Source organism: Pavona decussata, unplaced genomic scaffold, assembly GCF_977016875.1.
Source record: "Pavona decussata unplaced genomic scaffold, jaPavDecu1.1 SCAFFOLD_72, whole genome shotgun sequence".
Classification (NCBI taxonomy): domain Eukaryota; kingdom Metazoa; phylum Cnidaria; class Anthozoa; order Scleractinia; family Agariciidae; genus Pavona; species Pavona decussata.
The window spans coordinates 4,671,963-4,695,811 of record NW_028145491.1 but is presented as its reverse complement, the minus strand read 5'-3'; the positions used below and the strand labels follow the sequence as shown (position 1 = coordinate 4,695,811).

General features: G+C 39.3%; 1 protein-coding gene across 3 annotated transcripts in view; it reads right to left on the bottom strand.

Moving 5' to 3' along the window:
* The window catches only part of LOC146477087 (IQ domain-containing protein H-like), an 86,671-nt gene that overhangs the window by 8,172 nt on the left and 54,650 nt on the right, over positions 1-23,849 (bottom strand). For all 3 annotated transcript variants that reach the window (XM_085114087.1, XM_085114088.1, XM_085114089.1), the window contains 8 exons: positions 13,178-13,244; positions 11,868-11,974; positions 10,945-11,011; positions 5,052-5,135; positions 4,286-4,491; positions 1,443-1,498; positions 1,172-1,257; positions 948-1,078 (listed from right to left, as the gene is read on the bottom strand). In XM_085114087.1, coding sequence (XP_084970213.1) covers positions 948-1,078; positions 1,172-1,257; positions 1,443-1,498; positions 4,286-4,491; positions 5,052-5,135; positions 10,945-11,011; positions 11,868-11,974; positions 13,178-13,244 — 804 coding nt within the window. The remainder of the gene's footprint in view (positions 1-947; positions 1,079-1,171; positions 1,258-1,442; positions 1,499-4,285; positions 4,492-5,051; positions 5,136-10,944; positions 11,012-11,867; positions 11,975-13,177; positions 13,245-23,849) is intronic.

Below are 23,849 nucleotides of genomic sequence, written 5' to 3'. Positions count from 1 at the left end.
AATTAATAATAATAATAATAATAATAATAATAATAATAACAATAATAATAATAATAATAATAATAATAATAATAATAATAATAATAATAAGTAATCTATTCTCATAATTTCGTGCAATGATGCTTCCAATGGAAAACAGTTCTCTACAGTAGCCAAGTTTAAAAGCTCTTTTTAAACCGCTTATGTGACATACTGTTAAATCGCGAACATTTACACATGTGGTGAGTTCCGTCTTCACCTATCCCCGCCCCGCATTTAATAGAGTGAAACAAAATTATTTTGGTTGAAATCGTTGACCAAGAAAGAAGTATCACGAAACAGCACAAAAGGTCTTCCAGAAAGCTTGTGGCAAATGTAAATCGCGATTTGGTGAGTTTGTATTGATCTTACTTTCAACAGACATTGTCGAATTAGGATGTAATTGACGCTGTGTTTAAAATGGTGATACAATACCCAGTTTGTCGACTTGTCCGAAACAACAATTCTAAATCCTAAAGAAAACTTGACCTGAAAACCGTGTCTCACGCTTATATAAAATGGAGATCAAGTAGTTGCTTAAATTGATGAAGTGATTCAGCTTGCCTAAGATCACAGAGAAGGCTGTTCGTTGGTGAAAACGTGTCAAATGTCCCAACATCTCCCACTGGATATCCATACATTTTTTCAAGTTCAGGTGTTATTTCACACGTTCAAGTTTGGCTCAAACTAAATCCTTGAATATCGGAAACTAACTATTATGAGCTAAAGAAGGTTGTATCAGCCAACATGGTGCCAGCCGGCATATCAGGCAATAACTAAAAGTACATCAGCCAGTAAAGTTACTTTTAATTTATTTCAATGGTAGATCATAAAAGGTGTGAACTTGCCGTTCCTTGAAAGCAAGCTATAACTGCGAAAATCTTCACACCGAATGAAGCTTATAAAATGTTCATTGTTCATAAACTTACCTGCGGAAGGCTGTAAATGTCAAAGTGCCCAGGTGGAATTTGAACCTTGGCGCTAAGAAAGATCCTCTTGGAGCCTGACTTGGTAGAGTAAAGTGTGGCTACTTCAGGTTCAGGACTCAGGACTGGGATGTCTAATAAACGAACAACAGTGTAAGAGTGACACCATATTATTATAACGTAACACCAACTATACTTAGCACCAGGAGAAACTTGTTCACGCTCACCAAGTAGATCGGCCACGTAGATGTCGTCCTTGTGAAGTACGCCAGGAACTATGTACGCTTCTCGACCTTTAATTAAATTTTTTAATCTGAGAAGTTGGGAAAAAAAGAACAGATGAAGATATTAGTACAAGCCACCTGAGGACACTAAGCTAACTAATCCAGTCAATTCTGTGACCCTTTTATACTGGTGACAGAACCGATTTTACGCAAGCTACTCCATTTGTTTGTTAGAAAGCAAGATAAACGTTCAAAGCAGCTTGGCTAACCATACCTTTTTACCGTTCGCGGACTGTACTTCAAGATGGACGAGAGGCACATGTTGTGAGTCTAGTGGATAAACAAAGAAAAGAAGAACGCTATACCCTAGTTTCGAAATACATGCAATAACAAACGATAACAAACGCTCACAGGATAGCAAAATAGTTCACTTGTTTGATTGCAAAAAGCTGTGTTTCACAGGATAAAAATTAAAAACGAATCAAAAGGGCTAGTGGAAGCTGCACATATACAAGAGTAGTATTGCCTAGATAGCACGTGTAAGTCCGATTACGTAAGACAACAAAGCCTAATGACTAACTTAAGAAAAAGGTGACTATTAACGCGTAATCGCAACTAAAATAATGAAGGTAAACAATAGAAAAGGATAAATATTAACTAACTAACAAGAATCATGATAATTAACAGTAGCTGTAATAGTCCAAACGTACATGCCATGGTGAATCAGTTGCTATAGTGGATTCTTTTGTTGGATTTAAATTCACGCCTTTTGTTTAGGCCATGTGGATAAAAGGTGAAAAGCTGTGCCGTCCAATAAGCTTCCCTGGTGAGCAGCAATTGTTCTAAATGTAACGGGCTTCTAGAATTAATGATCTTATCGATAACAATAAACTTAATATCGGAAATACTATGTTCGGTATCGCAAGCTCACAGGTTTTCTTATTGGTAAGCATAGCTGATTTGTGATTACGGAATCTTATCTTAAAAGCGGTAGATGTGGAGCCGACATATTGGAGATTGCACTTGTTACAAGGGGCCAAATAAATCACGTTTTCAGAGGAGCAACCTACTTTCTGGGTTAAATGGTATTCCCGTCCCGTGGCGAAACTCTTAAAACTAGGAGCCTCAATAAGAAAGTTTTTGCAAAGGTCGCATTTCTTTCCACATTTGAAACAGCCATTTTCTGACTTGTCGCCGTTGGAATAATTAACTGGTTTACACTTTGAAGGCGCAAGAAGCTCTTTCAAATTTTTAGTGCGGCAGAAAGCGGGAAAAATAGACTTAGGTGTAAATATCTCCCTGGGGTGGGGCGAAGATTTGAGAATATGCAAATGTTTCCTAATGATTTTTCCAACATCTGGAAACAAGGGATTGAAATCTAATACCAAAGGGAAGACTTTTTTGTTAGTCTTCTCCTTTTTCTTCAGAATTTCCGACCTCTCAATTTCATGGGCCCTTTCAAATTGCCTGTCAACTAGTTCCGTGTTGTAACTGTGATGTTTCAGATAACCCTTGAATTCGATGCATCTTTTATTAAGCATTCTTTCGTTGGAACAATTTCGCTTAACTCTAAGGGCAACCCCAAAGGGAATAGCTCTTTTACAGTGAGCTAGAAAAAAGCAAGTAAAGGTGGCTATCAGTGGGTTTGGCGTATATATCCGTGGAAATGTACCCTTCCTCAAGGTGTAGCATGAGGTCAAGGACGCTCAAACTTTTCTCGGAGTAAACTAATTCAAACTTGATCGTGGGATACAGCGAATTAATGTAATCTGTAAACTCCGTAAGTTTAGAGGGGCCATGTGTCCAAAGCTCAAAAATGTCATCCCTATAACACCACCACAACATCGGTTTAATTGGGCCCCCAAATTTGGCTTTCTCATCGATAATATCCATCGCAAAATCAGCATAACTGCATGCATTTTTAGGCCCCATTGCTGTACCATGTTTTTGCACGAAATTGAGGTCTGAAAATGGGAAGTTATTGACCTCAAGACAAATTTCTTCAGCTTGTAAAATGCAATCGGTTGACGGAAACTTATCTGTACGAGAATCTAGTGCCTTCTTAACAGCTGTAATTCCCAAGTTGTTATCGATGTTAGCCTCTTGTAACAAGTGCAATCTCCAATATGTCGGCTCCACATCTACCGCTTTTAAGATAAGATTCCGTAATCACAAATCAGCTATGCTTATCAATAAGAAAGGAGGCTTATTCTGTGAGCCTGCAAACAGTGGGCAGTTGTAATGCTCAATCATTATGGCTACCAATAATCACATGAGATCGAGGCCACCTGTGCCAGTCCAAGATGGCATCCAAACCCTGAAATCGTATGGCATCGCGGTCGATACCCGCAGGGCATCATAAAACCCGAGCGCGCACGCACAACATTACGGTATTTCCTTGAGGTTAAGCTCGGCAGAAAAATAAATGCTCCTTTTCTTCTAAACGAGCACGGTGACCCCCATTTTTTAATGCATTAATATAAATGTCATACGGTTGACCACTATATATCGCGATTTAAAGAAAAGTTTAATACTCTACTTTGAGATATTTTTATTTGAATGCTTTAAAAAGCACGTATTTAGGTAGTGCCTTACGTGCACACGCAGCAAAATCTTTAATTTCTTTCATAATCTTTATTCCAGTTCAATTAAAATAGTTTGTTGTGTAAGATTAAAGTAAATTTTGTAGAACTGCTTCGATATTTTAATGCAAGAAATTAATTTTTCTAGAAATGATAGTTCCCTTTTCTGATTACTAGCGTTCCTAATATAAACCTCGTGGGTCATCTATTTACTATAATAGCCATCCAGGTTGCACAAAAACGAGCACGGTGACCCCCATTTTTTATTGCATTTTTGTAATGCTTTTAACATAGTCATGAACTGGACCAAGTCTTAGACAAATTTAAATACTCCTTCTTTTTCAGTGGAATCACCTTAAGAAACTAAAACTTTTACAAACTATGTTTAAACAGATGCAAACTGCAGGTTTTCACTTTCTTTACGAGTCAAAAAAGTGTCTAGAGACAGATATTAAACCAGTACATGAAAACGACAGTAAATCAAATTGGGCGCACATCCCAGCTGGCGTGCCTTATTATCCAGCATCAGACTTACCGGAAACCTTTCTACAGCGTCTGGTACGATGATCTTGTAGCGATTTTCAATATCCTCTCCTTCTTCATCATCACCGTCATCATCTCCGTTTCCAGCTTCATCTCTACGCAGTCTCTGTGCTTTCATCCCGAGAAGTTTGGAGTAATACTGGTAGACTTCATCATTCAGCTCAACAGGGCTAACATAAATAACTTCAACTTTAGGGTCTAAAGGAAAGTAAATCATAAGAAGAAAGCCATTCATTTATTTGAAACAGGCATGTTTACTTGAGGGTCTCAATGGGGGGAAGCTTTGACGGTTGACGGTTAAATTTTACCGATTTTGAAAGTTGACGGTCAAATTATAGGGCTTCTGATGGTTGATGGTTATCAAGGGGACATTTCTTCCGTGAGTTAAAGTTAATATTAACTTTTGTGTTTTTTTAATATGAACAACTGTGATCTGGGGGTTGTAGTAAATTATTGATATTTTGAAACCAGGAGTACTTCCAGGGGGATGTTAGTTGATGTCAGTTTAAACGCAAATCAGTTATGTTGAAAAGAGGACAGTGTTAGTACATTTGGGAACATGGAAACTGGTTAACCAGTTAAAACGATTCTATGAGAGCCAGAAGTCCGGGATCACCAGCCGACGGCTAATAATAAGCTTCTAGCTTTTTTGACGGTTGACGGTTAAATTTTAGCCTGTTTGACGGGGCTGACAGTTAACCCTGTTGAGATCCTGTAACTTGGGACGCAAGCATCAGAAGCACACTTAGTGAACCTACCAACTATGTCACACAATCTGGCCATCTGAAGATTTTGAAGAATGTTTATTTCACTGAGTTCATCTCTGATGTGCTGGGCATATCCTGCAAAACACAACACTCCTCTATATGAGGATAACTGTATGCAAATGTTCCCACTGAAATAAAATTAAAATCAAAGAGTAGGCTGTCTCTATTCAGTTCCAATATACAATCATAACAAGTTGCAGGCAAACTCAAAGGTAGGTTTGTAAGGAGTATCGGCAAATGTCTCAACCAATACACCGTATTCACAAATGGCAGACACGCGCGGAAAAGACTGGCACTACTTATCAAAACGAGGCGTTTTAGGATAAACAAAAAAAATTCCAGCGAATATAAGCTTCTAGAGGGTCGATAAGTGCTGAGTTTCTAAAAATTGAGTTTTTCTGATCACTTAGTCCGAACGAGTTCAAGTTCTAGTGTTTATTATTTATTGGTTGGCTTCTTGTAGCAATCTCAAATGCAAACTAGACACTCACGGGAAAAAACTGAGTTAGATTGTTTGTTTCAAACCTTCGAGTGTAATGTCTACAGTAAATATGAAAAGTTGTTAGAAAGATCTTCACTCTAGCAGGAGCCACAAAGGTTTATTCAAATGAATGTATTTTTTGGAAAGGGAATTAAAACAGGTTTCGAGGTAAAGAAAATGAATCTACAAACGAACGCAGTTCCAAAGAGGGTTGCGTGGTGATTACTACTCGGAAGTTCCGATCACAAAAGCTACAAAAACCGACTCCTACTATTGTGAACAGCTCTAAGGAGGTGGAGGGAAGCTACTGAAAGAAAAGTTTTACTAAGAAAGCAATATGTGAGCCAAGACTTAGATATTTCGGTTCATTTTAGGCGCTTTTCCCCCGAAATAAAAAAGATATCATGCATCGCAAGATTGGCTAAGATTCATGCAAGTCATTGAAAATGTGGCAGTTACCAAAGTCAATAGAAACTACTGGAAGTAAGGTATCAATTTTAAGAAAACGATCTTGAAGGAAATTCAGGAATGTCACTCTCAAATGCGTTATATTGTAACTGCATTACAAGGAATGGCAAGTTTAAGAACCCATTGTAAAGCGAAGGACGATAATCTAATTCTGACAAATTACCTAATTAAGTATGCAAATCTTTAATGATTTCAACCGAAATGCCGGTTAAAAAGCGACAATGCTGTGTTCTCTAGTCCCTGTTTCACAGAATACAATTTTCTCATTAAGGGAAGAAATGTTCCTTCTGAGCTTGTTCCATTATTAAACAGTTGGATTTTGATGACTTGATTGATTTAACAAATTATGAATTTTGAGGGGACTGCATTCTCTGCTTGTTGTTTACAGTACGGCTACAGTATAAATGAATCGAAACAGACAAGTCTTGGTTCACCTGTTGCTTCTTTTTAAATTATTCGTCCAGCCCTTTCTCTCCACATCCTTCACGTCTTTTCGTTGTCGTCTTCGTCTTTTTTTTTCTTGCATGGTGTTATAGCGGTTTAGACAAATGGTTGTAGTCTCTCTTGCCCTCGGAACGTCCGATACGAAGTTGATCACGCAACTTTCGTTAGAAATGCATCCTTTTGTATGTTCATTTTGTTTCCTTCAAGACCTATCTTACCTTCAGATTCCGAAAGACATGCCAAACAAACTTCGGTAGTATCTCTATCCATCTGCGCTCGAAAGTTGAATCCTTCACGAACAAAAACTCTAACCGTGATTCCGTGATTGTCTATTTTGCATTTGGGATTGCTACAAGAAACAAATCAAGAAACACTAGACCTCTCTCCGCGTTCGAAATAAAACCAGCGATCTGAAAAACTTGCTGTTTAAGAGCTTATCAGCTAAATAGTCTCTCTGTGAGCTTGTACCCGCAGGCAAATTATTTTTTGTTTATCCTAAAACGCCTCGTTTTGATGCCTAGTTCCAGTTTTTTCCCGCGCATCCGCCATTTGTGAATACGGTGTATGGCAACAGTGAAGACTTTAAAAATGGCGTGGTGCCTTGACTTATTATTAGAATTGTTAACGCTGACTAGCTCTTTCATTAGGTTAGTTCCGCAAAAGAAGTCGTTAGATTGGAGAATTTACTGAAGCAGCCAGATAAGCACCTAACAAGCTTGCACGAGAACAGCCAGAGTAAACAGACGTCGTTACGCCGTGGCACTGGTCTCCCCACGAGAGCAACGTCTGAGTAACGATTGCAGAAAATACTGTACTGATGACGTAATTGCCAGTAACTCTGATTGATTGAAACAATTTACTGCGTGACGCGCGTATCTCACCATATCTCATAATATCGTAGTGCGTAAACTCTCAGATTATGATATTCCGAACCACATATTATGCTGGATTGTTGACTTCTTATCGGATAGGAGACAGAGAGTTAAACTGGCCCAGGATTGCTTCTCCGAATGGCGTTACATTTCGGCCCGTGTTCCACAGGGGACAAAGCTTGGACCGTGGCTATTCTTAATAGTGATTAATGATTTGAAAGCAGGGGAGGCAGATAAGTGGAAATATGTGGATGATACCACATTCTCTGAGGTGATAGTTAAAGGCCGAGAGAGCTGTATTCAGCAAATGGTAGACGACCTCGCAATACAAGCAAGGGATAACGGTTTTCAGCTAAACGAAACAAAATGCAAAGAGCTTAGGATTAGCTTCGCAAAAAACCGGCGAACCAGAATTTGATCCTATCTGGGTTAACCGTCAGACCCTAGAGACTGAGAACAGTGTGAAATTATTAGGACTCAATATAAGCAATGATTTAAAGTGGAATGTCCATGTGTCAGAATTAGTAAGAAAGGTCTCAACAAGATTATATTTCCTAAGACAGCTTAAGAAATCGCATGCTGCCACAAGAGAGCTTCTTTTATTTTACATTACATGCATTCGCTCTATTCTGGAGTACGGCAGCCCTGTTTTTCATCGCGCCTTACCAAGTTATCTAAGCGAAGACCTAGAAAGACTGTGCGCTATGAAGATTATTTACCCCGAGCTATCGTATGCTAGGGCTCTAGAGCTGTCTGGACTTTTAACACTGTATGATAGAAGAGAGGCAACAAGGCAATTGCAGCAAAGTTATTCGATGAAATATGTGCAAATCAATCTCACAGTCTTCACAATCTTCTTCCAAGTAAATACCAACCAAGCTACCATCTGTGAGAACAAAGAACTTTCATTCGTCCGAAGTGTAAAACTGAAAGACGCAAGAATAGTTTTCTTTTAGGTTTTGTTTACAGTAGTTGAGAACTAGATATAATTTTGTTTTCTTATTGTATATAGGAATTTGACGTATGCTTGAATTTGTGATTCTATACGGTTTATGAATGCAAAATTATATTAGATCATCTCCTTTTTATTTATTTGTAAAGCCCTTTAATTAGTTACAATTTAGCACGATTGCAATTTTGCATTTATAAACCTTATCGCAATTCAGTTCTTGGCTGCAAGTTTTTAAGGTGAATAAACTATCTATCCATCTATCCTATAATGACCGTTTGTGGTTTTCAAGATCACGGACGGAAATTGAATAGACTGCTCACAGTCCCCCTATTTTTCCGTGGGATTCTCGAGACTGGTACGCTTCGATGGAACCGCCGCCATCTTGGTTTGTAAAAGCGAGAGCGACCTGGGGAGAGCGTCTAAACTACCGAGGGGAGGGGAGCGGAGTTCGGAGGCGGCGACTAACCCCCACTCCCGCTCCCCTCGGTAAATTAGACGCTCTCCCCAGATCGCGCTCGCTTTTACAAACCAAGATGGCGGCAGCAACATCGAAGCGTACCAGTCTCGAGAATCCCACGGAAAAATAGGGGGATTGTGAACAGTCTAGAAATTAAACGACCACTAGAACATTGGAATAACTGAAATATCCTCCAATTTACTGAATTACTGGGCCTTTCAATAACATGCAGACTCTGAAGTTCAAGATTCAACCAATTTCGTTCCAGTTTGTTGATTTCTGTATTTTTTGCGGTGAGCCGGTTGTCGCTGCAATTACGATTGACAGCAGCAAAACACACAACTCGTTAGTTGCAGTTGAAGTTCAGAGTCCATGTGTTAATTAAAGGCGCAGTAAAGGTGTCCCTCGTTTTTAAGTGTGTCGATGTTTTGGCTTTTAAAAAAAGCCCAGAAGTAACTTGTCATTAAATTCTTATAGGCTTCCTGTTGAAATATCCTAGTTTGCCGAACTTTTTTACAACGACGTAGTATATCAAAAGAGAGGCAGCATGCCCGAGTGGTTGGGGTGTCGGACTTGAAATACAGAGGTCCCGGGTTCAACTCCTGCTCAGACCACTAATAGCCTCGTTTTGGTCCAGGAATGTCGCCCAGGCTCTTGTTATCAATTTCCTTCGCTCGTTTTCAGGGTACCACAAATAGAAAAATTAGATCTATTCTAGCCTTCAAGGAGTCAGAATGGAAGGAAACCGTCGATGCCATTAGCAAAAGCTAACATTGTTATTTCTTACTTTTATGTTTAACTTGATAAGTCGCTTAACAGGAGAAATTGAATGGATTTGTATGATTTGATCTCCTGCTTATTTTGTCATTAAAAAATATAAGCCCCTTTTAAATGTTTTTACTAAAAGATCTACAACCTGCGACCTACCAGTCGCTCTTTCATTGGGCTTAATGTAGTTTCACAAAACCCTCGAAAAATTCCGAGCGTCTTGGTCACGTTACCGATGACGTAACCACGGTAACAATGTTATGGAAGATACATTACTTCAAATAAACATCTACACATACCAAATATTTGCATACCTGTCGACTTAGTGCTCCTAAATTTCAGTTTTTGTCTTTTGCGTTTTGTATAAACCTCACACCAATCTCTTTCTGACTACATTATTTTCGAATTGATACATGTCCTTTTTCGCACTAAGTTCAGGCAAGTGCTTGAGCGTGGTCACGTGGCTGATTACGTCATCAAAATAAATTTGATATGAGTGATATTTCCATGAAGTGTGGCATCCTCATTGGCAGTTATTTGGCATTTGCGATTTGTCCGGTGCAAAGGATTCTGGGAAGGTTCTTATAATTATATATTGCTTTTATAACCAATATAATTATTCACAAAAAAAAAAAAAAGAAATTTAAGACTATGCTTCTTGTTCTTTTCTCGTTTGAAGGGATAGCATCGATCGCTCCGTTGTTCTTCGGTCTTTTGACTTTTTTTGGGAAAACGGTAAGTGTAGCCGGTTATGTAACAAATTCATTTGCAACAAAATACCTCAACGATACAGATAAAAGAATTGTTACTCTTTGTTCGCTGACGGGAAAACCACCTACTGATTGCTAAACTGGAGTGTATTTCACTTTTTCCAGTCTTTGGGGTGTAATTTCTTCTAGCAGTCGTTTATATATAATTAGTTGGAAACATCTTCAATGAGACACAAAAGAAAGCACGCGCACTACGTGGGAATCTTGCTTCAACCAATCAGAATTACTACCCAGATCTGGATAGTAATTATGTCATCAGTAAAGTCTTTCTGTAGTCATAGTTATTACTCAGACATCGCTTTCGCGGGGACACCGGTAAATTTCACGTTAAAACCCGATATCAATACAGATTTTCACGCAAAATATAACATGGATTTACTCGTCATCGTCATACAATGAATTACATGTACTGATGTAATCGCGTGGGGCCGAATAGAATTAAGGATTAATCTCACGCGTATTTCCAAGTATTTTCGGCACAAACAATCCGGCTTCAAAAGTCAAACTCCAAAAAACCTGAAAGAAGTCGACCGATCGCTCGACCGATCAGGAGTGAGTAATTTTGCCCTCAGTGAAAGGAAAATTAAGAAAAACGCCCTCTGTTTCGACCAATCAGCATTCAATAATTAATTTTACCCTCTTTGTTATAAACCAAGGAACACCAGCGCTTACCTAGAGATGGTATATGAATGATTACCCTTCTGGAATTCTTGACACGAGGCCAGTTGTCTCTAAATTCCTACAAGATGTGATGGTCATTAAGATGGCGAGAATACTAAACTAACAGGTTACATTATGAATAAAAATAAATGTTACCAGATGTTACCACGGTCTCTACCAGACTCACACCGCATATATTAACGTCGCTCAAGAGCCGAGTGGCTGTTTTACCACCCATTCTCTTCTGGGACCTGATTAAAGCATGTAACTCGCGGTGGAATGGATTATAAACTGCTTCCATTTAACAGGAAGAAGTTGTCATTACATTTGACACAATGTCGACAGAATCACAGAAGTTTACGTTTACGGAGTACATGTAGAATATAAGGTTCTTTACTTGCACGTTGTAGCTTGGAGTAATTTTTAATCGGCCTTAGCTCTCACGAGTCTCCTGTAGCTCAGTGGTATAGTATCGGAATTAGTAATCAGAAGGTCTTAGGCTCGACTCCTGATTGGAGCAATCAGATTCTTTTTCCGCGTATGCCTGTGTCACTTACTGAATAATACAACATTCTCATTTATTCACCAGGGCTGAGTTGCTCGAAGCATGGTTAGCGCTAACCATTGGTTAAGAGGTATTAAAACCTATAGGTTGTCATGGTATTTAGCCCGGGTTAGCGCTAACCATGCTTCGAGCAACTGGGCCCAGGCTTAAAACACTCAATCACATTTATTCCAATAAAAATGTTATTCATCAGCTTAGAGAAAAACTGTGCCCTCGGTCGCAGTAATCAAGACCGAGGGCACAGTTCTTCCATATAGGAATCACCCAGCCGGTGAACAACAGATGTGTACTGATCATGGTAGTAGTAGGCGTTTGTTGCTTTATTCGAATACCTGAGTTGCTGATAAAAAAATGACAAGAAGTTAGTTACCTTTGCTCGTATTTTAAATCGTCTAAGCTGTAGTTTTCTTGTTTCCCTCAGCTGTTTCCGTACCATGGATATTTTACAGCTCATAATCCACGATATCGCAATGACACCTGTATTGAGGATAAATGATAACTCAATATTTAGTCAAAGTCAACACGAGGCAAGAGTTTGAACAGCATTTCGTGCTCATTTACAGCATTCTTGTAAAATGAAGTCTTCCAGTACAAGATAATCCATAACATTTTACCTTATGGCAGCAGGCTACATATGATGAAAGTTGTAAATTCTCCACTTTTCTATACGCTGTAATTTAGTTTAAACAATATCTCATATGTTGGTTGACTGCTTGTTCATTAACGATTCTTTGGTTAAAGTTATTAGTTGGGTGGAATCATCAGAGTGGCTACTGCTATACACTAGATGTTCTAAGTATACTGTGTGGTTATAACCCTGCAGACAAAAAAAGCAACATGTTCAACTAATTCATTCTCCTTGGGAGGCGACATATATTTCGGAAGCGATTTGAGCAAAAAACTCCTAACCTTGGTCAGGTTTTTAATTTTGTCAAGAACAAGACCATTGTGCAAAGAAATTAATACTAAATTCCAAGGGTCAAATGAAAAAGTTCCTTCGGTATGAAAAGCTCTCCTCTGTTTATTATAAGATATCTATGTAGTTTAATGAAATAGTATGTGCAAGTTTTGTATGTGACTGTGAGAGCATATGTTCTTGTTTTCTTGAATAAACTTCATTAAAATAAATAAATAAATGAATAAATAACTAACTAACTAACTAACTAAATAAATAAATGAATAAATAAATAAATAAATAAATAAGGAAGTCTTCCTTGGGAGTTATCATTATAATACCAGAAAGTGTTTCCTGAAAGGAACACATCATGCCCATTTGTCATGGCATCATTCCCCAACAGGATGCAGGAGCAATTGAGTGCATATGATACGGGGGAGCAGGGATGGCACAGTGGTGAGAGCACTCGCCTCCCACCAGTGTGGCCGGGTTCGATTCCCGGACTGGCCGTCATATGTGGGTTGAGTTTGTTGTTGGTTCTCGTCCTTGCTCCGAGAGGTTTTTCTCCGGGTACTCCGGTTTTCCTCTCTCCTCAAAAACAAACATTTCTAAATTCCAAATTGATCTGGAAAGTGTCGCCAATTAGTGCTCTGCGCTAATACATTGACACTTAAATAAAGTGATTTATTTTATTTATTTTTCATACTCCCCGCACGCAAAGCTAGATGAAACAGAATTGAAATATGCTCAGGTTAAGCACTCTAGGTTGGTCGTTATCTTCTAACCTGCTGCCCATTTTCGTTTGCGATACTGTAGGTAAGCTGCACGGTCCTTGAATCTGCGCCACGTAGACTGATAAAACAAAAAACAAGCCAATAAATAACTTAGTAGGACAGCACTAGACCATACACCTTTCCCCAGCCTTCAGCCAAGAAATCGTATCCCCAAAGAAAATTTTTTTTTTCAAAATGCTGTTTTGGTGTTCTCGTATGGAGAAGGATGACGTCACGTTTTTTAATCGTATTTGCCCATCCACACGTTTGCGTTTGAAAACGCAAACATTTTATTCCGTTTATGTCTGCCGACCACCCTTCGAGAGCGATGGAGGAAATCAGAGTTGTTAGAACGTACAAAAGGAGAGCTGAGAGGAAGAGGAGATCTACAAGAGGCCCAGCTGATTTCCAGTTATTCAAGGAAAAGGGAGATTTCCTGATGAGAGAGATAGAGAGCTCGCATCAGTTTATATTACAAGGACTTCATAGACGGCAGCAGCAGCGACAAAGGAAATTGTTTCGAGTCACAGTAAACAGCTGCTTGCAGCATTATGTTCATCAAAATATCAAACACGCCAAACTGACGACTGAATTCGGAGCATTTTTTCTTCAAAGGATCGACACCAATAGGTCTTCAATGCCCGCCTCTGGTCCATTTCTGACGGCTAGTGCTCGCGTTGAACTCTTCTGCGACACTTGTCCCTCTGAATTTACCAGCCTCTCTGAAACTGAAGTGTCTCAACTGATAAACTCGTTCAGTAACAAAACGTGCTCTTTTTATCCAATACTAGCTAACCTTGTTATTAGTTGTATGGATGCTATTCTCCTTCCTGCAGTTACCAAGATGATCAACTTGTCTCTAACAAGTGGGCGATTCCCCAGAGAATAGAAACGGCTCTAGTACTCCCGTCGTTGAAGAAACGTGGTCTGGACCCCATATTGAAGAAGTATCGTCCTGTCAGCAATCTACAGTTTGTACCCAAGCTTGCTGAAAGAGCTGTATTTATTCAGTTGCACAATCACTTGATGTCCAACGACTTGTATCCTATTTTTCAATCTGCCTATAGCCCGTAGCCTATATCACGGTATTGAGACTGCTCTACTTGAGAATGATTTTCTAGTAAATATGGAGAAGAGCCGTGTAACTATTATCGTCCTGCTGGACTAAATCGCAGCATTGGAAACCATCGATCGTGACATCCTGTTATCAAGATTGCGAGCGAGGTTCGGAGTTAACGGTATCACAATCTTATGGGTAAGGTCGTATTTGACATCAAGAGTATCACAGGTCCTTGTGAATGGAACATTATCGAGCGAGTTCGGGCAAAAGTGGGGAGTGCCCCAAGGGTCCTGCCTTGACCCTCTTCTCTTCATTGCGGATGCTAATGAACTCTTAAAATTACCAATCATTTCTTGCCGGAAGTACATGTATTTGCAGATGCTACCCAACAGAACATTTCCTTTACCCCAATCACACAGGAACTTCAACCTATCAACCCTTACATATCAGGTGGAAGAGTGGGACCATAATCACTTACGACTGGTGGCGCAACTGACGACAAGAAAGACCAAAGTAAACTTGCGTTCAAGGAGAACTTTCTTTGGCTGCTTTCACGAAATACCGACTGTGTCAACCAGAAGATAGCGGGATGGACTGGTTTCAACATCCAAGTACGTAATGATGAAGAGATAACGAAAGACATAGTTGGATACCTTCCAAATATAAATGCACCTTCTACTGAGATGAAAACCGTCAGTGAAATTCTTTGCAAGTCTAATGAAATTAGAAAAGTGCTGAATCTGAAAGAAATAGTTGTTGTCATGGATCATGTATGCCAAAGCAGCAGAAATCAAATGGCAGTATCCAAACACTTACAGCTTCATAATCCTTAGACTTGGAACATTCCACACAATTTGCAATTTGATGTCCATTATCGGAAAACGCTTTGAAGACGCCGGACTGAAGGACTTGTGCATTGAGTCAGGAGTGATTGCTGAGGGATCCATTCAAAATGTTCTTACTGGGAAGATATATAATCGAGACGTACGAGTTCACAAGTGCATAAATGAAGCTTTGATGAGGTTAGCTTGGAAACAGTTTGCCCTATGGGTAAATGAGGTACACCCAAACAAGTAACCTGCAGTCCGTGATTTAGAAGAACAAGTGGCGGAAGTTGCAAATGATATCACTCAACGATCACACGATGCAATTCTACAAAGCACTGGTTTTGGAGAAGTGTATCGATTGTGGGATGCGTTCTTAGACCATCTCCGGAGTAGTCCAAGTTCTGGATGTCTTACGTTGATATCGTCTACAACATCCTGCTGGCACTGATTAGAGCTTCCAGAGAAGGAAAGTGGCTGTTACACCTTCATGCTATCCGAGCGATGATACCGTGGTTTTTCGCTTACGATAAGGTTAACTACGCCAGATACTTACCTGTGTACTTGGCAGAGATGATAAATCTGCAGACCAACCACCCTGACGTTCATCAAGGACTGATGGCAAGACACGTCTCCGTTCAGCTGTCTGAAGGAAGTACTTTTGGCCGTCTCCCTGTCGACCAGGCCACCGAGGAAACGATCAACAAAGACACAAAAAAAGCTGGTGGGGTTACCAAGTTTAGCTTAAAGACAGGAGCCGTCAACCGATTCTACATGACCGCTGAGTATCGGTGTTCGTTTTTGACTCAGCTCAAATCTATGGTTCAGTTAAACCAAACAACGTTCCATCATGGGGAGTTGCAAGCACCAAGGATCGCCAAAGATGAGAAAGCAGTATCAGCGGTGTAGAATCTAATCGATAGCTGAAATAATCCATTTGCAGAGAATCAAAACGTTGTCAGCATTTCCACAGCCAAGGAAGCTCCCGATGATGTTAGACCGGACTTGCTACAAGCTCAGTCGATTGGTGAAGAGGAATACCAGAAATTCAAGAAAGAACGACTCGAAAGCACTCCACCAAAAGTCCCTTAAAACTGAAAAAATTGAAAACGTTTTCTTCTCTCACCAAGCAAACGAAAATCAGGACCACTGGACGAGCAGTCATACTTAAAGCAGACAGGAATCTCTTCACCAGGATGATCATCTGGGACAAAGTCGGAAGATTGACGTCAGAGATTTGCTAAGTCATAGTCTTGGTTCTTTGCCGTGGACTCTAGCAACGCCAGAAGGCCTACCAAGGAAGACCAACAAGGCAGCATTAGCAGCACAACTACAGAAGAACGAACACCTAGTACAAAGAATTCCAGAGAATGCAGCAACTATAATAGATGCCTTGGGCCTCGTACAGAAGATCAATGTTGCAAGTAGTCAAAACACATTTTGGAAGTGTTGCAAGCACCTTTTTTACTATGGCCTTGAATAAAGGTGGCCCGCAAAGTACTAGAATTGACATTGTGTTTAATACGTACAGAGAAATATCCATCACGAATGTCGAGTGGTATCAGAGGGGAGGTTCAAGGGGTGCAATTAGCAAACATCACTACTACACAGATAATCCGACAGTGGAGGAGGTTTCTCAGTCAAATGAAGAACAAGACCAGCTTGATTCGATTTCTTGCAAATGAGTTCAAGAAAGACAAATACAAGGAAATTCTGCAACGTCAAAGAAAGGTTCTTCTCATTACAAGCGAAGAGAATGCTGGAAGATCACAGGAGAAAGTGTCAAAAGTGGTGCCAGAGCTGGCAAGCTCACAAAACGAAGCTGAAACGCGGCTTTTACTTCATGCTTCACTCGCTGCCCAAGAGGGTCATCGAGCTGTCATTGTCGTCACAGAAGATGTTTTTGTTTTGCTACTTTTATTCTGTAGAGCCATGAACACAACAATTTTGCAGAAGTGTGGCTCCAGTACACGCACCAAGCTGATTGACATAAAGAAAACCACAACCGTGCTTGGTGAAGGCACACGCAGAGGTCTAATTGGTGTGCACGCTTTTACAGGCTGTGATAGCGTAAGTGCATTTGCAGGGAAGGGAAAAGCAAAAGCTATAAAGATTTTTTTTATTTTTTTTATTAGCCTAAGACAATACAACATTTACAGTACTACGCACTACTAATAGTACTTACAAAGTTACGATACTTACAGTGCACGTGTTCGCAATACTTACAATATCTTACAACATTTCGCTTTACTTATAATATTTATAGTGCTTACAACAGTACACATACGTTTAATAGAGAAAAAGAAGCCAAAAAGATAGATAATTATATAATAAATAACTAAATATACTAGATGAATGAAAAAAAAAAAAAAACGTTTAGGGAAGTTAAAACAACTAAAGAGGAGGTCTTTGTAGCAAATATATTTATAGAGAGAGGAAAGTTATATTAGATTCTCACTTTTCATTGTAGTTTTAGGTTCGTTAAAAACTGCAAAAAGCTAGGGTGTGACTCAGTCATTTTGCATGCATATAAATATTTCTTCGTGAAAAGAAGCAACAAATCTAGTTGGCGGCGCAGGTTTCGGTGCACAGCGGGAGAGATTGTATAATTTTGAAATAGGAATTGCTCGTTCGACAAATTATTTGTGTGTTTTCTGATACATTGAACCAGTATATTACTTTTTGATAGAACTTAATGCTAATGGGGCATTCCAAAAAAGCGTGTTCCAATGAATCAGCGTTTTGACACTGTAAGCAGGCATCGTCATTTCTAATTTTAAATCTCTTAAGTTCTTTATAAGTTACTAAGATCCTATGGAATAGTTTAAAGGCAAATTCTCTTAGCTTATTATCAACGGAGATTTTGTAAATGTTTTTAAATAATATACTCCAATGGTGGGATAGATTATGACCCCGCTTAGACCAAGACTTCACAGCTGTAGGTTCTGTTGTAACTTTTTCCTGAAAAAATTTGTAGTAGTCTTTGCAACGCATTCTAGTCAATAGGATTGTTTTATTATCAGAGACATGAAATAAATCACATTCATCAAGAATACTTCTGTCAGGTATAACATTCTACGTTGCATTTTTCTTTAAGTGATTGGGGATGGCTGCAATAAGTTGAAGGCAGTCTGGGTCGAGCGGCGATCGAAGCAGGACATGTGAGTTTGATGCTCGCGTATTTGCGAGGTTTAAGTAACTAAATCATGGTAATAATAGAAATATGGTAAGACCAGGAAGGAGGACAAGACAGTCATTAAGCAGTACATCTAGTAATGAGGGCTCTTCGTCTTCTCACGCCAAGAAACGACCAAACCTAGGTGAAACTCCTGAAGTGGAAGAAATGGCGGCCACCGTGAACAAAGACGAAACTCCTTCGTTAGCCGACGTATGGAAAATACTAAAGGAAATAAAGATGAACACGGAAAAAACTTGTTCAAGAAGTGGAAACTCTAAAAGGTAACTATGAAGATTTAAAAGAAAGTCTGACTTTTACACAGAGCCAAGTAGAGGAAATAATTCAAGACAACAAAGATTTGAAGTCTGAGGTAAAAACCCTTGAGAACCAGGTGTTAAAGTCCAAGTCCGAACGCGAAGAGCTTGTGCAAAGAGTTGGTGAACTAGAAATTAAACATGATGATCTTGAACAATACACCTGTAAATTTAATCTCGAGATTCATGGAATCCCTGAACGAGAAGAAGAAGATAAAGTCGAAAACATCATAAAACTAGGACACCCATCGGGTATTAACATTTCGCGCGACGATGTCGATATCGTACACAGATTAAGGAGGAAAACCAATGGTGCACCTCAACCAATTATAGTACGCTTCAGCAACTACAGGGTTAAAAGCGAACTGTATAAGGCAAGGCTAAATCTAAAGAAGCTAAACTTAAGAGAACTAAATGCACAGAGGATCTTTATTAACGAAAATTTAACACCCTGGAGAGCCAACCTTTTCAGAGAAGCAAGGAAAGTAAAGAAAAAGTATCCGAATGGCAGAGCATGGACTATCGACGGAAAAATTTTCTTAAAGACGGATATCAACGCAAAAGTACAAAGAATCGACTGTTTTGAAAATTTAAACGAACTCTTATTCCAGATTACTGATAAATAGGTCAACAATTTTAAATTTGCATACGATGTGGTGAAATATCTCAAAAAAGCTAACCTCGCTTATTTGCGCTTGGGTTATTACGGTTGATTGTCTCATTTTCCCAGAACAGGTAAGTAACTGTGTGCTATTGTTCTTTTGTCTTAATAGGATAACATTCTGTTTTTGTTTTGTTGAGCTTATTTGCGAGGTACCGTGGCATAGAGCTACCACAATCGGTGGAAGCGAAAATTAGTCAATTTGCAGACGATACAACCCTCATCTGCAGGGATACAGACGCGCTAAAAGAAAACATGAAAGTTTTAAATGATTTTCGTGATATCTCTGGCCTCCGATTAAATAAAAAGAAAACAAAAGCAATGTGGATAGGTTCAAATAAAAACAATAGAACTAAACCTATGGGTTTCCAATCTTATCAAGAACCAATTAAAACTTGGGGGACGCATCTATCATATGATAAAGACAGAATCGATCACTTAAATTTCTTTGTAAAAATTTACAAGATGGATGCTAAGCTAAATATGTGGCAGACACGAGATTTAACTTTATTTGGACGAACAATGTTAGTTAAGGCCTTGGGCATATCGAAGCTAGTGTATGCGGCCTCTATGCTATGCGTCCCAGAAGTGGTTGTTAAAACGGTCCAAGAAAGAATATTTAAGTTCCTGTGGAAAAATAAGGAAGACAAAGTAAAACGACCAGTTGTCATGCAATCCCTCTATTATGGTGGATTAAACTTCCCAAACTTTCGCACAGTGTCTATTTTTTGGCGAAATCTTTTTGAACGGGGCATATGCTCCGTAAGTGACCTGCTCGATGAAAATGGAAAATTTTTATCTCTAGGAAACTTCCAACTTAAATACAATGTACACTTAAATTACTTGCAGTATTTTCAACAAAAGCTATAAAGATACTTAAAGTACTTAAAGTGCCTATGAAGTAAATTTTTTTTGCGTTTTAAAAGTTTACCATGTCTTAATTACGAAATTATAAAAGAAATGCGCTAGAAAAAACAATAAGGTGCTCTTTTAGTCAGACAAAGTAGCCCAAAAGGAGAAAAATAGTGTCTCAGGGACTGGGAACTAGTTTAGCGTTTGATGACGTAGGAAATGCCTCAGAGATTTGTTTACAACACATCTCGTCTTGTTGTTACACAGAATCACCCAATATTTTTATCGCGAAACTTTTCGTTTTCAAGGTTTCCCCCCCAAAAATGTCGGACAATGATGAAGTAATGTCCTTTACCGAAACTTTTTCAACGGAGATCTGAAAGAAGGGTCGATTTTTGGGACCGGCGCTTTTCAACATCTACATAAACGATCTTCCAAGCGTCCCGAAGCTTTGCTCCCTGAGGAGTTATGTCGATGATTCGCAGTTATATTTTTCTTTTCGAGTCCAAGAGACAGGTGGCTAAGGTGAATTTGATCGAAGACCTACAAAGGATTGCCGCCTGGTGCTGTGCGCATAGTCTCTTGATTAACCTGGACAAGACGAAGTTGTTGCTGCTCGGGACTCCTCAGATGCTGGCTCGCGTACCAGAGGGATTTGCTGTTTCCTTACTTGGCAAAGAGATATCACCATCCCTTTCTGCCAAAAGTCTGGGGCTTGTTCTGGATTCACATCTACGTTTCGATGAACACGTCACTGACTTAGTATCCAAATGTACAGGTAGCTTGTGTCAATTAAATCGTGTCAAGCACTTATTTGACAGATCAACACTGATAACAATCATAAATGCTTTGGTGTTTAGTAAGCTGATCTACTGTTCGTCTGTGTGGGCGGGTGTGACCAAGAAAAATATCGAAAGGTTGCAAAAGGTACAGAACTTTGCTGTGCGAATTGTAACTGGCACACATAAATTCGAACATATCACCCCCTATTTAAAAGATCTACGCTGGCTTCCGCTTGCTATGCAGCTGGAGGTCAGGGACACTATTATGACTTACAAAAGCCTCAACGGTCTCACTTTAAGAAATTTCCTCACGACAAGATCGGAGATCTATGAAGGAAATACTAGAAATAAGGACAAACTGCATGTACCTCTCTACAGAACAACTACAGCAGAGCGATCATTTAAATACAGGGGTACTTCTCTGTGGAACAGTCTCCCTAAGGAGATTCGGGATATTAGCTCTTTAGACTCTTTTGAAAAACAAATCATGAATCGCGCTTTTTATAAATTCTTAGAAAATAATTAATGATTGCAATGCAAATCTTATGATGTTGTATTTTAATTTGTTGGTAGTTCTGAGGATGTGTAACATACGTATTATCCTTTATTTAGATATCTTCTTATAGTATTTATATTGTATTTTGTTTCTTTTATATATCTCACTGTAATTGGTTTCTGAAAAACCATTACTGGATGGAATCAATAAAGTTGTATTGTATTGTATTATATTGTATAGAGTCAAGCGATTCATGTAAAATGGAAGTTGTTGCAATCGTTCGAACCGATGCTGATCATACTGGCGTCGAACAGCTCAAGAATAAGACGAGGAAGAAGATCAACATGGCCTTACCGCTACCGTTCTACGCGCTCGATTCGAAGGCGACGTTTCAGTGAATGATTGTTTAGTACTTGGATATATTTTGCCGAAATGAAAAGGCGAAGAATTTCGTAGTTTGCTGGAAATAATTTCCCGCAAACTACGAAATTATTTGTCTCTCCAAACTCGATTTTATTCGATTTGAGAATGCGAGAGAGCACAGATGCTACAAATCGAAACTGCACAGGCCCGTCAAAAACTCACTTTTGATGGAAATAATAACTAAAGTCAGATCTAGCGCGTTAACTCACGAAGCATGATGAATTTTCTGGGATGACCAACAGAATGGTCCTTACGCAACATCTTAATTTGAGGTTGACAGACCCGGCTAAGCGACTCCCGCTGTGTGCCTGTTGTGTTGATAAAAGCCTTTGTAGTTTTGCTTTCCTGTATAAGAGATTCTTCCTTTTTGATCAAAATGTGGTGCGACCGCTCGTGATCGTCAAGGGAAATGCTCAAATATACTGAATGGAGGTTTTCCTACTGATCGTTAGGATTAGTTTTCGATATGCATGACAATGTGTACGCCACAATTCCCGGGTACAATTGTAGCTCTGAGGCATTTGCTTAGGTTTATCGGCTCGAATTAAAGCAAGATTTCTGGAAGCGCTAAATAAATGTTATCCGCCAAGACTGAGGATCCGTGGATTTCTCTACCCGTGATTTCATGCTTATGCTATTTAACTGCAGTAAGATTGCAGGATGTTTGTTTACCACGGATATGAGAGCGTAATATATCCATACACAGCTGATCATCGTTATCTTTCTCTTTCGAGAGCTATGGCTTGAATTTTTCCTGTGAATTCGGGCAAACCGAATTTACTTCTGCCGTAAATGTTCGTCTCTCGGGAAGTAATGTACACTTATTCCCGGCATGACAGTTTTTTTTTGCGCAGTTTGTCATATTGGAGTTACCAGCCGCATAATCAGTCGCCGAGATCGAAGAAATTCCCCTCGCCACGATGACACTCGTGTGTTCCAAAGTATTTTCTACGTCACAACTTTGTAATACGATCGTTTTGGCCGCGCGCAACATGGGGACACTTTCCGGCGCTTAATTCGGACCTTTCAGGAATCATAATTGCGGATTGAGAAGATTTTGTTCAGTAAAACCCACATATTCAGACCGAGAAAATCATAAACTAACAAACCGTGACAAAAAAAAAAAAAAACTTCATAGGCACTTTAAGGATGATGCAGGAGTCAAAGAAACTTTCCCTAGATTGGGCGAAGAATGGCAACTTCCACCTGACCTCTTCACCCGAATAGAGAAATTCACCTGCGATCTCTATTCATCTCGAGCTATTGAAGTGAATGCTGCGCGCTACAATCTCCTCAGCTCCAAGAACGGTGAGATGGAATCCTCTCAACTACCACCGTGTAAAGATTCCCTTCAGAAACACAGCTTACATGCAAACTATCAAGCGGGTATCTGGAAACGATGTCTTCAACAACATCCTACAATTCCAAGTCCTGCCGGCATGGGATGGGAACTGCAGCAAATGGAAGAGCGAGAAGAACTTCCGTTTGACTGGATGGATAAAAAACCTGCTCCTGATGCAGTCCTAGAGCTACTTGCATGTCGTTGTACAAGGTCCTGCAAGCTTTCCAGTGGTGTTTGCTTGGCTAATGGTCTGAAATTTACAGACATTTGCACTCTGAAAGAATGCCAAAACCAAGTTGAAGGTGATGAAGAAATTGATCTTTATAATTCAGATGATGACACAGATGACTCAGATGATACTGATGATGAAGATTAGGTACAAATGTTTGTTTTTGAAGCCATCTAAATAGATGGTAAGAGAGAACGAAAGGAAAAAAGCTAAGAACGAAATAGAGAAAAAAAAAAAGAAAGAAAGAAATGTCATTGTAAGTCACTTGTTCATATGTTGATTTAGCCTTTCTGTCACACAATTTCGCTATAGAGAGACTGGAAACTAGCAGAAAAGTTAAATATAATGGAGTAAAAATGTAAATATGACCAATTTTGATAATACTTCGCGTAAAGCAAGCCATTTGAGATGATAACAGTAGTGTTTTGATTTAGAAGAAACGTTTACTGCAGATAAAGTTAGAATTAACAATGAAAGCAATACTAAGATTTGACTTCTTGAACTTTGATCCAGTTATCAGTCA